Source organism: Hyposmocoma kahamanoa, unplaced genomic scaffold (assembly GCF_003589595.1).
Source record: "Hyposmocoma kahamanoa isolate Upper Pololo Valley unplaced genomic scaffold, ASM358959v1 94, whole genome shotgun sequence".
Classification (NCBI taxonomy): Eukaryota; Metazoa; Arthropoda; class Insecta; order Lepidoptera; family Cosmopterigidae; genus Hyposmocoma; species Hyposmocoma kahamanoa.
The window spans coordinates 846,529-862,272 of NW_020654878.1; the positions used below are offsets into that span (position 1 = coordinate 846,529).

At 36.0% G+C, this 15,744-nt stretch overlaps 1 protein-coding gene across 1 annotated transcript in view; it reads left to right on the plus strand.

The window, feature by feature from the left end:
* Positions 1–10,964: 10,964 nt before the first annotated feature.
* Positions 10,965–15,744, plus strand: part of LOC113237847 (synaptic vesicle glycoprotein 2B-like) — a 74,846-nt gene continuing 70,066 nt past the window's right edge. The window contains exon 1 of the mRNA XM_026474541.1: positions 10,965–11,232. Coding sequence (XP_026330326.1) covers positions 11,217–11,232 — 16 coding nt within the window. The 5' untranslated portion in view covers positions 10,965–11,216. The remainder of the gene's footprint in view (positions 11,233–15,744) is intronic.

Here is a 15,744-nt window from a genome sequence, read left to right on the forward strand (position 1 = left end):
CGTTATGTTCATGAAACGACTACTACCGTTGCGTTTTGGGGCTAAAAAAGTACTAGAAATGTATTAATGTTTTCTAGGACAGCACTTTGTCATTGCTCCCAAGTCAATTAAGTTTTTAATTGTGATATGCAATTTTTTCTATTGTCGTCTGGCGATAAACTAATGCCGGGTATTACAGACTGGTGTTGGTAACTGTTTACATAATGGTATTGCTGGCGAAGCTGCATATTGGTTTTGCAGGAGGCTGTCGCCTAAAACCATTAACGACCTTCTTTAGAATTGTATTAGATAGGTAATTGAGTTTTAACTACGGCGTGTTTCGTTAACACTTATTAATTGCACATATGTGGGATTTAAATTGAAATAATTCGCAGTTGATTTCTTATCGCGGTTAACTCACGGTTAACCCTGACGTAAATTTATTTAAAAGTAACTTTACTTATTAGCACGTAGGTACTAATATTGTTCGAATCAAAATCGACTCGCAGCCGATTTCGTTATCGTGGCTAACTCGCAGTTAACCCCGACGTAATTTTATTTTTAAAAAATCTTTACCTATTGTATAATATTAGTACGTAGGAACTAATATTGTTCAAATTAAAATCGATTCATAGTCGATTTCGTTATCGTGGTTAACTCGCAGTTAATCCCGACGTAATTTTATTTTAAAAATTCTTTACTTATTACCACTTAGGAAGTGATATTGTACAAATTAAAATCGACTCGCAGTCTATTTCATTATCGTGGTTAACTCTCAGTTAACCCCGACGTAATTTTATTAAAAAATTATTTGCTTATTAGCATGTAAGAACTAATATTGTTCAAATTAAAATCGACTCGCAGTCAATTTCATTATCGTGGTTAACTCGCAGTTAACCCCGACGAAATTTTATATAAAAAATTCATTGCTTATTAGCATGTAAGAACTAATATTGTTCAAATTAAAATCGACTCGCAGTCGATTTCATTATCGTGGATAACTCGCAGTTAACCCCGACGAAATTTTATTTAAAAAATTCATTGCTTATTAGCATGTAAGAACTAATATTGTTCAAATTAAAATGGACTCGCAGTCGATTTCATTATAGTGGTTAACTCGCAGTTACATCCGACGTAGTTTAATTTAAAAAAATATACGTTACTTTTTAGCACGTAGGTACTAATACTGTTCAAATTAAAAACAACTCGCTGTCGATTTCATTATCGTGTTTAACTCGCGGTTAACTCCAAGGCAGTTTTATTATAAATCATGTAAAATGCACATATTAATATATCTATTCGGATTTTCATCCACACATGCTCGATTTGGTTATCGGGGATAACTCGCAGTTAACCCGATGTTTCATTAAATGTAGGTTAGATTCACACTTGCGATGTATGAAAGCGAACATTTATTATAATTGCGGAATTAGCAAGTAGCGCTATATGATAAAAATGTTATATAATGTAAATATTTTCATTTTTTATTTTCATTATTTATGAGCATAAGAAAAACTCTTACCTTGATCAATGTCCGACTCGTCCGATAATATTATGATCCTATAACGCCGACGACGTTTGGCTACATTTTTACAGTTACTTTTTACGTTTTTACAGTTAGTTTACATTTATAATCTACGATTTTTTCTAAGTTTGTTCGCTTTCACATTTTAACGGAGCTGTGGAGGTGTGCTTGTTGCCACGCACGAAAAATTAATGAGGATAGAAAATGGCGGTTGATGCCTGGTAGGGAGTGTCAACGTCAAAACATTTTTTTTTCTCTAAAAACCGTGCGGTGTTGCCTAGCAAGTTAAGGAAACTACCTGGTTAAATATTGTATGGGAATGAAGGTAACAAAATGGTAAGGATCCATTCATCTGCAGGATAGATGTAGCTCCACAATGAGCCGTCTCGCGATTCCTATTGGAAGATGAGAACCGTACCTACAGGTTTGCACCGTCAATGCCAAACACTGAACAAAGCACCACTTACCTTGATCTGGTTGATGAAACTACAGCGACACCACGATGAGGATAATTTGATCCGCGGGGCACGGCTTTGAGTTATGGACAAGTTCACGATATGTCTGTTTAGCACCAAGTTTCACGGTCTCATGAGATTTTAGGTAATTTATGTATTTTAAAGAACACCGGTCATTTTTGCCTTGTTCGTGAAAGTGCTCGAAAGTAACGGCGTGCAGTGCTTACGCCCGCCAATAGGGGGCGCCCTCGTGAATGACGTATTTGACGTTGCAAACCGCGCTAATATTTAACGAAGAACTTACACGTTTATGAAAACCGTACAAATATTATATCGAGAATGAAGCGACGAAATATAATTGACGACACCCGTCAATTGTTTCACTTCAAATCGACGAGTTAACTTGAGCTTTGCTATAATGGACGAGAATTGAAAAATGAATAACACACATACTCAAAATAGATCCGCACTAGGAAACCCTGTATCGCGGGTGCCATGGACACACACGTAGAGAACAACTAATTGCACCCAAACTCTTAAGATAAATAAATGTAGGCCATACAAATATTTCCCCCGGCCCGGGAATCCAACCTGAGTACTCAGTGTGGCTGTCCGGCATGGTAACCGTTCAGCCACAGAGGCAGTTATACACATTTAATATCTAATTACCGATGAAATGTGATTCTATTTCTTTTGGAATTAGATGTTTTGCTGTTTTTCCCACACCCCGAATGGAACAGCCTCTCGTAGTTAGATATATTACCTTTATTATAATAAATACATAATATTTTTGGAATATACGGAGACGGACACACAGGTCCGTTGTTCGCGCTGTATTATTTCAGCTTTCTAATTTTGAAAGTTTCAATTTAAAAGTGATAAATAAGTCCAATTTTCCTAATGAGTTACCAGGGATGGATGGCCCTTACTTCGTCTCTATTTCTGGTTGTATACTCGACGATTCGAACTGAGCAATAGTGCGGGCTCGCGGGAAAGAAAAAAGATGGCGGTTCACACATTTTTTGTCAGTCAAACGATGGTTCAATATTTATGTCCAATTATGAAATTGTTGTTTCTGTTTAACAACTCTGATATGTAGACACATCGAAGCTTCGATGTTAACAAACTTAGTTAATAAACTTAATTATGATTTAATAAACATCATTGTGTTAAATAACTAACATTAGGCCGTTAAACCTAGGACAACATTGCAAATACAAACCCAGTAAACAGTTTATCTAGGGAGCGTCGCTCGCTCTAGGACAAGGTCACATTACGAGGACGCGTGCGCGTGCGCAGGTCGTCGCGCTCTTATCACCACTCCTGCGCCGCTTTGCATAACATCTAAACACTATTACTCTTGTTATGTCTGTTATAAATTTCCTTTTTGATGTAGTAGGATTATTTCTTTCGTAATTATTTTGTTTTTTTATAAGACGTCACATGCGTTTTAGTTACGGTAAAATTCCTTGTGAAAGAGTTCACCCAGAGAAGTACTGCCACCTTACTCATTTCTGCCGCCAACCAGAAATGTGAGCATTACTACGTTCCGGTTTTGAAGAGTAAAGGTCCTGGTGAAATCACAGGCACATTGTCAACTTGTTTCAGGGTGCGGGCGCAGTGGCAGTACCCCTCAGATCTTTATGATTTAAAGCGCTTAGTGGTACTGTAACTGTGGCAGTGAAGACATGTCGGTTACTACCACGCCCACGACTTGTTTGCCCCGACACTTGATATCATATAAAAAAAGATGATGGAACTGATAAGTACATTGCACAAAAGTTCCTATGCACACGTAACTATTCTTACCAATGAAAAGCTTTGTGTTTTAAAATAATATATACAATTCTAAATACAGCTCTGTAATAAATCAAAGATCTCTTAATTTTGATCATTATTCTTGATAATCTCAGTACAGAGTACTGAAAAAACCGACCTCAAAAGTACGTGGAATTACATCTATTTACCAAGTTTTTTGATATCGGTTACCGGAAAGTGCGTAATCCCGGATTCATCCCCTAGTTCGCTACTATACGGAACTTGATACAGAAGATAATAAAAATCGATTCTCACTACTCAAAGTACATTGAGAGAGAAAAACGCCTTGAATTAGAGAATAGCAAAATCAACCATTAAAATAATTGCTCCTTATTATAAGATTTAGACGCTATTTATAAAAATGAATCTTCACGCGTGAACAGCCACTCTTAGAGGTGGATGATTGTCTTCAAAATTAAATGAGACCACTATGGAGGTACCCTCTTTCCAACAAAAAAAGAATCATGAAAATCGGTGCACAAATACCGGAGTTATCGCATAACATGCATACCAAAAAATACATACAGTCGAATTGAAAACCTCCTCCTTTTTTTGAAGTCGGTTAAAAAGTGACGACATATTTGCCAACAACGTTATTTAACTTTTCTACGAGAGAAATCACCCTTCAAAGTTTTGACGAAGTGTAGCGAAGCCTGTCAAGTGGCACCAGAATAGAGTGAACTTTGAACCGACCTTCGAGCTTCGGGGCAAACTATGGACTTGTGATCAAAGTCCAATATCAGGGCTGGGAAATGAAAATATTAAACTTTGAAAAAATCTTCAAATGTTGTGTATTCGTTATAAACTCGTTATACATTATTTCCAGTCATAGTCAAAGTCAAAGATTAGTTATTCCATAGGTAAAATAAATTTACACTTGAAAACGTCACATTTAAGCTGCTGCTCGTTCACTACGCTGACCTCCCAGAGAAGAACGAGCAAGAAACTCTAGGGATTGCTCTTTTCAAATAAACTTAAATGCTATGGAATACACTTTGAATCAAATTTGTGTGGATTCTGGAGCAGTGTCGTCTTTCCATATAACTTTACCTAACACGTAGTCTTCAATTTTGTAATATGATTTTTCGATCAAAATATTTTTAATGCAGTTTTTAAACTTAGGAAATGATAAACTTAATATACGCTCCGGAATGTTATTGTAAAAACGTATACAGTTCCCCATAACAGAGTTGTTTACCTTGGTTAAACGAAATCGTGGTACCATGAGTTTGGACTTGGCTCTAAGGTTAATATTATGGATATCTTCTTTCTTATCAGTAGAGCTCCTTGTGAAAGAATTTGTCCTGGCACTGCTACCTTACCTATTTCTGCCGCCTTCGGTAATGTGAGTATTATACTGCGTTCCGGTTTTGAAGGGTAAGGGTGCTGGTAAAATTACTTATATTCCTTACCTACTTTTAATTTTTATTATTTTTTTTAACATTTCTTATTTTTACCTTTTTGTGAACAGTACAAGTGTTTATTTATGTATCGTTAGCCATGAATATTTTTCTATTCTATTCTTCTATGATTGTTTTCTAAAAAAGCGTTCAGTTTATTGGTACACTGGTTATGGTTCTGTACCCAATTTTTTAAATCGAACTAACTTTTTGATTTGTGACAAAAACGTAATAAAAAAATCTTGATTATATTCTGTACCAAGTAATAAAATGAGTACTTACCGCATCTTTTTAATTGGCTAAATGTTGGTGAAACACGTAAGTTTTCTTGCAATTTAAACTATTATAACTAACAATTTTTCTATAGAGAAATTTTTGGTGCGGACCATATACCTGATTTCAGACTAATCTCAAAAAATCTCTCCGTGGCGCTATCCAGAATACCTAGACTAGAATTATTTAGAAAAGTTCATTTCCTTTTTTGATCCCACCAGGAGTCGAACACTGAAACTCCTCAGCCAGAATCCACAGTCGTCACCGAGGTCATCAAAGTAAAATTATGTATTTCATCAATTATTCAAACCGATGTCAACCCTACCGAGAGGAAAGAAAACTCTCCAATGAAGCCGCTTAAACGCCGACACTGATTGGTCGCTCAATGGTCACACGACTGACACGTGGGTGCAATCACAACAAGGTTGTAACTTTCCTTTTGCCGTCGGTTTAACGAACAACCGTTTATATTTGAATAAATAAGAAGTAGACATAAAGACTTACAAAGTGAACATCAACTTTTTAAAGCCTTACTCAATTTTTATGAAAAAAAAAAATGTAAATCAAACATAACACCTTTTTAGATTTTATGACAAAGCAGAAATGGCTGGAAAAAATTTTAACCGACTTCAAAAAAGGAAGAGATTCTAATCCGAATATATTTTTTTGTGTATGTTACGCGATACTCCGGCATTTCGATACCTCCAATGATCACTACACTAATTTAATTTTAGGACATGTTCGTGAATTTACATCCAATTGCCAAGTTTTATTAAAATTGGTTACCGGAAAGTGTCCGAAGCAGGATTCATCCCCCAGTTTGGTAGCTAACTAGGGGATGAATCCGACAACGTTATGGCAACAGTCACTGGTGAAATTTTTGTATTTGTTCGATCTTTGTGACAATAATAATAATAATAATAACAAACTAGTGGAAGATTTTCGTCGCAATCAGTACAGGGTACTAAAAAACCGACCTCAAAATTCATCCCCTAGTATGCCACCCTTAGGGGTTGAATATTTTCTTAAAGTTTAAATGAAACCACTATCGAGGTATCTTCTTTCTAACAAAAAAAGAATTATCAAAATCGGTTCACAATAGCCGGAGTTATCGCGTAATATACCTACATACAAAAAAAATAAAAACGATTTTTTTTTTTTTCATTTTTTGTTTAATTTAAGTTTTTAGGAGTTTACCAGCGTTCCGCTAAATGTGCCTTTAAGCGTATTTTACACAATCTAACCTTCACTAGTAGCAAAGTATTCTACTTTCATTTTTGTTACAAACATGTCACATACACATTCCAAAACAATATTTACAAAAAAAATCGTGTTGAGTATTTCAGTTAAACAACAAGTCGATGCTGATTAACATAAAAGGAATTGCGTTTCTTACCAATATCATCTAGATGATTAGTAATAATGGTGGAACACGGTTATCTCCACGATGATGGCTCCTGAGCTTGATTGATTAGTGATTACATATTTAAACTAAAGATTAGATAGAAGAAGGTCGGCCGACATTGCTACAGAATGATTGTTTTGCAAAAAACAAAACTATTTTATTATTATAAATTAAAAGTACTTTATAGTAAGTTTTTACTTACTATAATGTAAAATTAAAAGATGTAGGAAAAAATATATCATCTTTAACCAATTTTAAAAAAGGAGGAGATTCCATTTTCATTTTTTTGTTTGTGTTACGCTATTACTCCTGCATTTGTGAACCGGTTTTGATGATACTTTTTTATTAGAAAGAGGGTATCTCAAAAAATTCCACCTCTAATGGTAGCAAACTAAGGGATGAACCCGGTTTCGCGCATTTCCAGAAACGATTGTTAACTTTTTAGTTTCAGTTTGTATGTAAGCAACGTTTGAAATCGGTTTTTTTTTTATAATAAAAAAATATAAATTATCAACTCTAAATTCAACACGAAAACGAGTCTTACCTTCAATGCATCCAACATACAAAGTAGTCTACTGTCTTAAATGTTGCTTTGATTACCGACTTCACAAAAGTGGACTAGGTACTACCGATGACTCAGCAAGATCAGACGAAATGTCCATGCAGAATTTATTAGTAACAACAACAAACAAACAAGGATGGTCAAAAAAAAACGGAAAAAAGCTTTAAATTTCGTATTTCACAGTTTATTTATTTATGAAAATACAGGTTACATATGTAGATGTTGCAAGCTAAACATTAGATATAAAAAACAAATTGAAGGCATACGGATCTAACAAATCAATCAACAATTTAAAAGCGGTTATAGGGAATTTTATTTTGACTAATATGGATGTACAATGAAGTTATATTGCTTGAAAACTTAAAGAGTTATACATTGACTTACAAATAAATGGACGACGGGTCTAATAGAAAAACCACGAAAAAAATGCCCCAAGTCAACCTATTTAAACGTAGTGACATGTAAAGGAATATGAAAAAGCTAAAACGTTGAATTTAAATTGTAAAGTCATCGCAGTACTGTCTAATTTTGCTTGCTTCGCTGTCAGTCGAACAAACGAAGACTAAAGCGTCAATGACGCTCTGTATACGATTTTAACGCCCTATAAGTTCGGACACTTTTTAGCGCGGACCCGACGTCCATATAATTGTAAGTCAATGGAGTTATAACAAAAATGTGAACTACAACGTCATCTGCATTTACAAAATAATTTGCGTTTTGTAGTTTTATGACAATAAACACTTTGTTATAGGACCTAAATACCTCTATCGGCTCTTCGCCAAAAAAAATTTTTTTTTCGAGTGTACCTAGGCCGAAACACAAACTTTAGTAAAAATTATATATTTTTTAGATACCAAGTGACTTGATGAACAAGTCGTGTGCTTGGTGATAAACGACACGCCTGTTTATAGCAGATCTGAGGGGGCACTACCACTGCGCCCGTCACCCTGTGACATGAGTTGAAAACTCAAAAAAAAGTCAAAAACAAGAAAATAAAATTATATGTCTAGATTATTTCTCTCATGAGTTTGGGTATAATTGGAGGTGGTCTATGTGTGTGTCTATGACACCCGCGCCACAGGAGTATGTACGTTACAAAAAATATTATTCTCACCCTTACCCTTACAAACCGCAACGCAATAATTCTCTCCTCACTGCTTGGAGGCAGAATTAGGTAAGATGGCAGCACTTCCCTGGACGAACTCTTTCACAAGGAGATTTACTGTCACTAGAGTAATTCACCCTGTATTACGTAAATCAATTTACAAATAATAAGCCACACCTTAAAGCCTATTTTTTGTCGAAAAACTTATTTCCAGATATTACCTCGATACGTGAATCACGTTCCACTGATAATGTGTTAACAATAAGCATTTCTGTAAATCGAATGACGATTATTACCATAGCATTACAATTAGTAATAACAACATCATTTTATTTCAAATTAGGAAAGTACCTATAGTACGAGATAACGGGGACACGATACACGCTACTTGGCAGGCCCAATGCCCAAAGTCAAAATCAAGACATCGATGACTGGAGAATACTTGAGTTCAGTCCGTCGTAGGCTGCGGTTCAACCAGAAATGTGCGAGATAGCTAGGCGGTGTGCGAGGAAGAAGTCCACCAATAAGATTACTTCATTTTCCTAGCATCGCTTAGCGCAGCTCTGGTGGAAAAGAGCTAGCGGAACTAAGTATTTGTACATACAAAAAAGCGAGAGATGTGTGCGAGGGATGCGAGTGAGGAGTGTGTGAGAAGGAATACGTGTGAGGTGCGAGAGATTTGTGAAAATAGTATAGGAAACTAAAGCTACTGGGCCGTCGCTTCACAGCCGAAAAGAATCCGCTACTCATCCTCACACCGCCCAGCTGCCTCGTACATCTCTGGCAGAACCACAAGCCTTAACGTTGTTGTAATTCGCACCTTTAGCGTAATCAGGCCATATCTACAAAACTACAACTTTTCAAGAGACAATTTTAAAAATCCTACAAACAAAATTAGTCGTTAACTTCGATTCAATCGATTTGTGTGCTTAAATAGGAGATTTATACAAATTCATATATACATATGTAATACTTGTTGTTTTTATGATTTTTATGTAATAAAAGCACTTTTGCTGTACACGTGGCTATATTATATCAAGACATTTGAATTTGTCTATCTACTACTGATTGTGAACAAGTCGTATGCTCATAATATTTTATTTAAATTTGGGGTACTTACACAGCAGCAGTAGAGCTCCGTGTGAAAGAGTTCGTCCTGGGATGTACTGCCACTGCCACTGCGTTCCGGTTTTCGTTGCTGGTGAAATTACTGGCACCTGGGACTTTTCAACTTATATCTCAAGGTAACAGGCACAGTGGCAGTGTTCCTCAGATCATTGCAATTTAAAGCCGTGAGTGGCTCTGCAACTGCTATCTATGGACAGGCGTGTCGCTTACCAGCAGGCGCACGACTGTTCGTCCCGACACTTGGTGTCATAAAAAAACTTTTAAACGTATATGCGCTGCAATATTGTGTTATGGGTTGGTCTGTGGCCGATAGTGTTGTGTACCGTATAAATAAATAAATAATAAAATTTTGTTATCACAGTCGAAGGAGCCAGACCCAGATGCCGTGCCCAATATGAATTTGAAATAAAAAACCCCATTAATTATTTTATTAATGTTACTTATTTTCCGTTCATCGGAAAACAAATAACTCGTAATTTATTTTTACAACTAACTGCGTAGGTATGTATCAAAGGTGATAGTCACCGTAGCATGATCTACGGCGTAGCTATTTGCAAAAGTGCGGGATGTCCTCGCAGTGTTTGCCCGCTACATGCGTAGCCTTGACGCGTAGCATATAGGGGTGAGAGCCGTGTACTACGGGACACTTCGGTACTCAATTTACCATAATTATGAATTGTGCGCAATATAAACGTTCCATGACATTAACATCGTACAACCCTCATTCAATTAATAACAGGATGAAATTTTGACATTTGGGACACTATTTCAACGTACGTAAAAATACACTTCCAGTATATGCCTCATCCAATAATAACAGTACACAGTCCAAAACTTAACGTGTGACTACACAATATTGTTGTAATATAATCATAAAATATATCATCCTTATTTTAGTCCATGTTGGTAAATAAAATTAAATTCTTTCTTTAATATTTTTGTATGCCTAAAGTTTAAAACGGTATTCTTAACTTGTAAGTGTTAACCTCTATATAACCTTCGCATCCACTAATAAAGTGCCAGATAACCACCCAATTGCCTGGTTTCTAAATTAGAAATATCCTGTACTATAAGTACCAGAACAACGGAATTCTGTGGTTCTACCAGAACACCCAGACCGGAACCAACTTAGAAAAGTTCATTTATTATATTAATATAAGCTTTCTCTATAGAAAGCCGAACTGGAAGCTAGTTTCGCAACGCAGTGCTTCTAACGTGTTCGCGTACGTTCGCGTGCGATTATAAATAGCTGAAGTACATGAAATGCTCCCGATTTGTCATTTCTCGATCGAACTCTACAGTCCACACGGTCAGCGTTCAGTAATTCTCGTTCGCCGCGCGGCTTCGCACGCCAATGCCTCTCAGATACCGCTCGCGAGTCAAATTAAAGTAACTTCTTAACAGCATAGACAATATAAAAACAAATGGGATAAAAAAGAAACAAGAAAGCATATAAAGACTCCATTATTTGAACTTCAAAAGTGATCGTATATCTTTTTCGTGTGATACTAGAATAAGTTGTTTTATTTTAGTGTAAGTTTTTAGTGTCCAAGTGTTTGTTTTAAGATGGCAGAAAACGGAGGTAATTATGATATATTTTTTCTTGACAAAAGAATCCAGACGTTGCCAATATCCCGAAGCGCCTAAACTACCTGTTGCGAATCTTTACAGCTGTTGTTTGAAACTTCCAACAAAGAAAACAACATGTTTCATATAACTCAGATGTGTCTTTTATTTGACGTAAATTGTTGTTATTTATTGAAATTAAATTATATCAACCTAGTTGACGTGTTCAGAAATTTATTTGGTTGAGTGAGTGTTGTTTATAAGATATACATATACAAAGAAAACAAAAGATAAATTTAAAAAAGTTTAAATCCGGAAACATAGATAAAATAAATAAATTTCCTATGTTAAAACAAATTAATTGTTGCCCAATTTTGTGAAACAATATTTACGTTGATTAATATTTTTTTAACTGGCAAAAAAATACAGAACGAAAGTAAAATATCAACAATTCAAAACGTTCCTTGCAAAACTATATATTTAAAAATAATACCAATATTTTTCTTTCTTTGTGACGTTAACAATCTCTTTTCACCCCCCTATCACGGCCAATGAACTCGTTGCTAAAAGACGGAAGTGTATTTATACATTATTTGCGTAAATCTTGTCACCGGGATTGGTTTTTTGTTGATGTTAATTATGCACATTTCTTCAAGTAACTTTGTCGAATTCGTGAGATTGTAATGGACTCTTGTTTTGCTAATGGCACTGGCTTCGTAAATCCGTAACTCCATAATTTCAGGTTGCTGAAATTGATTAAACAATAATAGCTACTGCAAAGAAATAATGCGGTATTCCAGATTGAAAGAAAGTATATAAGGAAAGTAAAAGGAAGGTGGTGTGGTGAAACGTGCATGCCTGTCTTTTTGAATCTCATACACTGATCGTTGCGGTCAGTTCACTATGCGTCATGCTTTCTAACGCATTCATTACAAAGAACGAAGAACACATAACACAGGACGCGAACACGTGAAGGCTTTTTATGTGCGTCAAGCCTTCAAACGCAATCATTACAAAGAACGAAGAAAGCATAGATGGCTTCTTTGAGCGACATGTTATCAAATGCCATTATTACAAAGAACACATAACCAGAATTCGAAACGCGTAAATCTTTTGTATGCGCCTTGCTTTCAAACGCAATTATTACAAAGAACGAAGAACATATAACGCAGAACGTGTGAACATTTTCTTTACGCAGAATCTTTGAGAGACTCGGAAGACTTAAGATCTTAAATTCCATGACCAGCATTTACATTTTCAATCAAATTTACCACTTAGATCTGGTTGCAAGTTTCCATCAGGTAGACCGTTTATCTGTTGGTATAAATATAATACATATTAGACATCACATACGTTGCGATCCCAAATAAGTAACTAATTGATTGGGAATTGGGAACAGCGACGGTATCACAAATACCCAGACCCGAGACAATATAGAAAAGTTAGTTTCTCTATATTGACGCGGCCGGAGACCGAACTCGGGACCTCAGAGATGATGATACCATAAAAACCAGGTGTGCTAGCCACTCGAGCAAATAGTTCGTCTAAAAGTAAACAACGTGAGTTAAAACTAACTAAATTTGTGTGATTATCATTCTTGCTCTAAAATTTGCATACGTTTATTAGATGTCACATTTTATTACATTATTAATGTGACTGTCACAATGTGTAAAAAAGTAAGCTCGTGCAATAAAAATAAATTAATTGAAATTGTGGCCATGCAACTTCGATAATGACTTTTTTATTGTTTGTTATCATCAGAACAATATCACGTTTTAGTTACAAATACAATGTAATTCTGTTGTTCAGAGCAAAGCACATGTCGTGTATATGAAATGACATTTAAAATTATTAACGTGCTACTTTTTTATGATCGTGTTAATTACTACTAATTTAATTAATGTTTCAATAATTTATGGTTCATAAAATCATAGGAATATACGTATCAATTTTACTTCTACATAGTCAAAAGTTTTTGTATAAAACTATAAGTCGAATCTCTACACAATTTATTAACCGACTTCAAAAAAGGAGGAGGTTCTCAATTCGTGTGTGTTTTTTTTGTATGTATGTTACGCGATAACTTCGCAATTTGTGAACCAATTTTGATGATTTTTTTTTGTTGGAAAGAAGGTACCTCAGATGTGGTCCAAGAAAATATTCCACGTCTAAGGGTGGCAAACTAGGGGATGAATGACTTTTGAAGTCGTTTTTTTTTAACGGTTATATCAGTTACTTTTGTTGAATTGTACTATAAAAAAGTGTTATACAAAACAATAACATGACATTTAAAAACTTATAAATACAAACATTTTTTTCGATACCAAGAGAAGGGACGAACAAGTCGGCCGTACGCCTGGTGGTAAGTGACACGCCTGTCTGTAGCAGTTGCAATGCCACTCAGAGCTTTAAATCGCAAAGATGTTAGGGGCACTGCCACTACGCCCGTCACCCTGAGACATAAGCTAAAGTAAACCAAAACGCAATAATGCACACTTCACTGCTTGATGGCAGAAGTTACGTTGGTTACATTACGAAGTCACGTTACTGTTAGGTAAGGTGGCTATACTTCCCAGACGAACTCTTTCACAAGGTACTCTACCGTTACTTGAAATACTTGAAAATCTTGTAATGACCATTAGCGGTGTCCCTTGCAACACATAACTTATAATTATGACAAGAAATTATTTTTACAACACCAAGTGTGTGGACGAGCAAGTGGTGCACCTGGTGGTAAGCGACACGCCTAACCATAACAGTTGCAGTGCCACTGACACATAGTTACACACCATCTCAGTGACAAGTCCCATGTGCCTGGAATTTCACCAGCACCCTTACCCTTGGCGGCAGTAATAGGTATGGTGGCAATACTTCCCTAGACGAACCCTTTTACGGGGAGCTCTACTGCTACTAAATTAATTACTTTTGATGACTGTGGGCCCTAATAAACGCTCGCACTGTATGTGGAGGACCCGGATTCGATTCCCCTTACGAATATTAACTTTTCTAAACTGATTCCGCTGTGAGTGTTCAAGATAATGTCCCCGGAGTTAATGGCGTTGCTCTAGTACCTTTTAGATATCCTAATTTGAGACTAAAAATAATCTACCACATTATTTACATCAATATATTCCAAATTAAAGTGTAAAAGGACGTTAAAATGAATGCATAGTTCACCATTTTGGACATAACTCTAAAACACAATTAGTGCCCGTGTTGTACTGTCAATCTGCTGCCAATTTCTCAGCTACTGTTATAAATAGACGTGTCTGTCAAAAGCGGGCGTGTCAACGTGCCGCGAAACGTGAGAAATAACACGTCTACCTATAACGACGTCAGGCTTGAAATCCCTCGACGTGACGCCATTTTTTTGTCCATTTTCATTATTAATAAAGTGCTACACAATTGTACTAATTAACTGGTCTCAAACCGGGGAATTTCTTGTATAGGGTTTTTCAACAAGAACTTTGTTTTGTTTTGTAATTCACTTCACGAATTTTGAGTTTTAAAGCTGCAATAGACACTGTCTTTAACATAACCCTATAAAAAATTATCCAGCGGTGTTAAATTACATTATCCAGCTGGCCATTTAACGGCTGAATTTCGTGAAATTATGCGATCGAGAAATTTGGTTTACAATAAATTTCGAATTATTTATTGTTTTGGAGGCAAACTTTTCATATTTTAGCAAATAATGAATATAGTGTTTATCTATTCGTCTCTACACTGGCCTAGTAAATTCTAAATCTCAGATAATGAAAACACGGACGGTAACATTGATAGAGGACGGCCATCACAGATGTTTTCAGATCAAATCGAAAATGTGTTTAAAAAGTATTCGGTAATTCTATCGGACATACCACGGAGAGCGTGCGATAGAATTACATGATTTAATCCGCCTACCCCTTTCCATCATCTGGGTACTAGACGTAGACTGAGGTTACGCCTCTATGATGTGGATTTTACAAAGATTCGCACAAAGCGTTACGCTTCGATATTTTATTTATGGCAATGTCTATGATCTCGAAATCCCTGCATGCAGACGTATTCTATAACTTGGGCCTCGAGACTGAATAGGCATTATTTAGGAGTGTATACTACGTCGACCTCATTATCACTTTCCATCAAATGAGATAGAGGTCAAATGGGCACTTATTTTTCTATTTAAAAAAAGTTGTGCGTAGTGAGAAGAATAAGAGGTGCTTGTATGAAAATATTGCTAAAAGTAAGCGCGTTTGCGCTCTACATCCGTTCCGAATCCGAGAATACAAATCTAGAAAACTAGGACCCATTTCGGATGTCACTGGCGCACTAAGTCGGATTCTAATCCAAGAAAATACGAATGTGGCTAGTACACCTAGAGATTAAATGACACTTTGGACACCTGTGACATTTCGCACTCGGATTGGGAACTGGGGGTCTCTCGATCTCCGTCCGAAACAATTACTGCCAAATAAGCAATACTTGACCAAATGAAAAGACGCGTGATGCGAATGACGCTTCATACTTGATACACGTCTTTTAATTT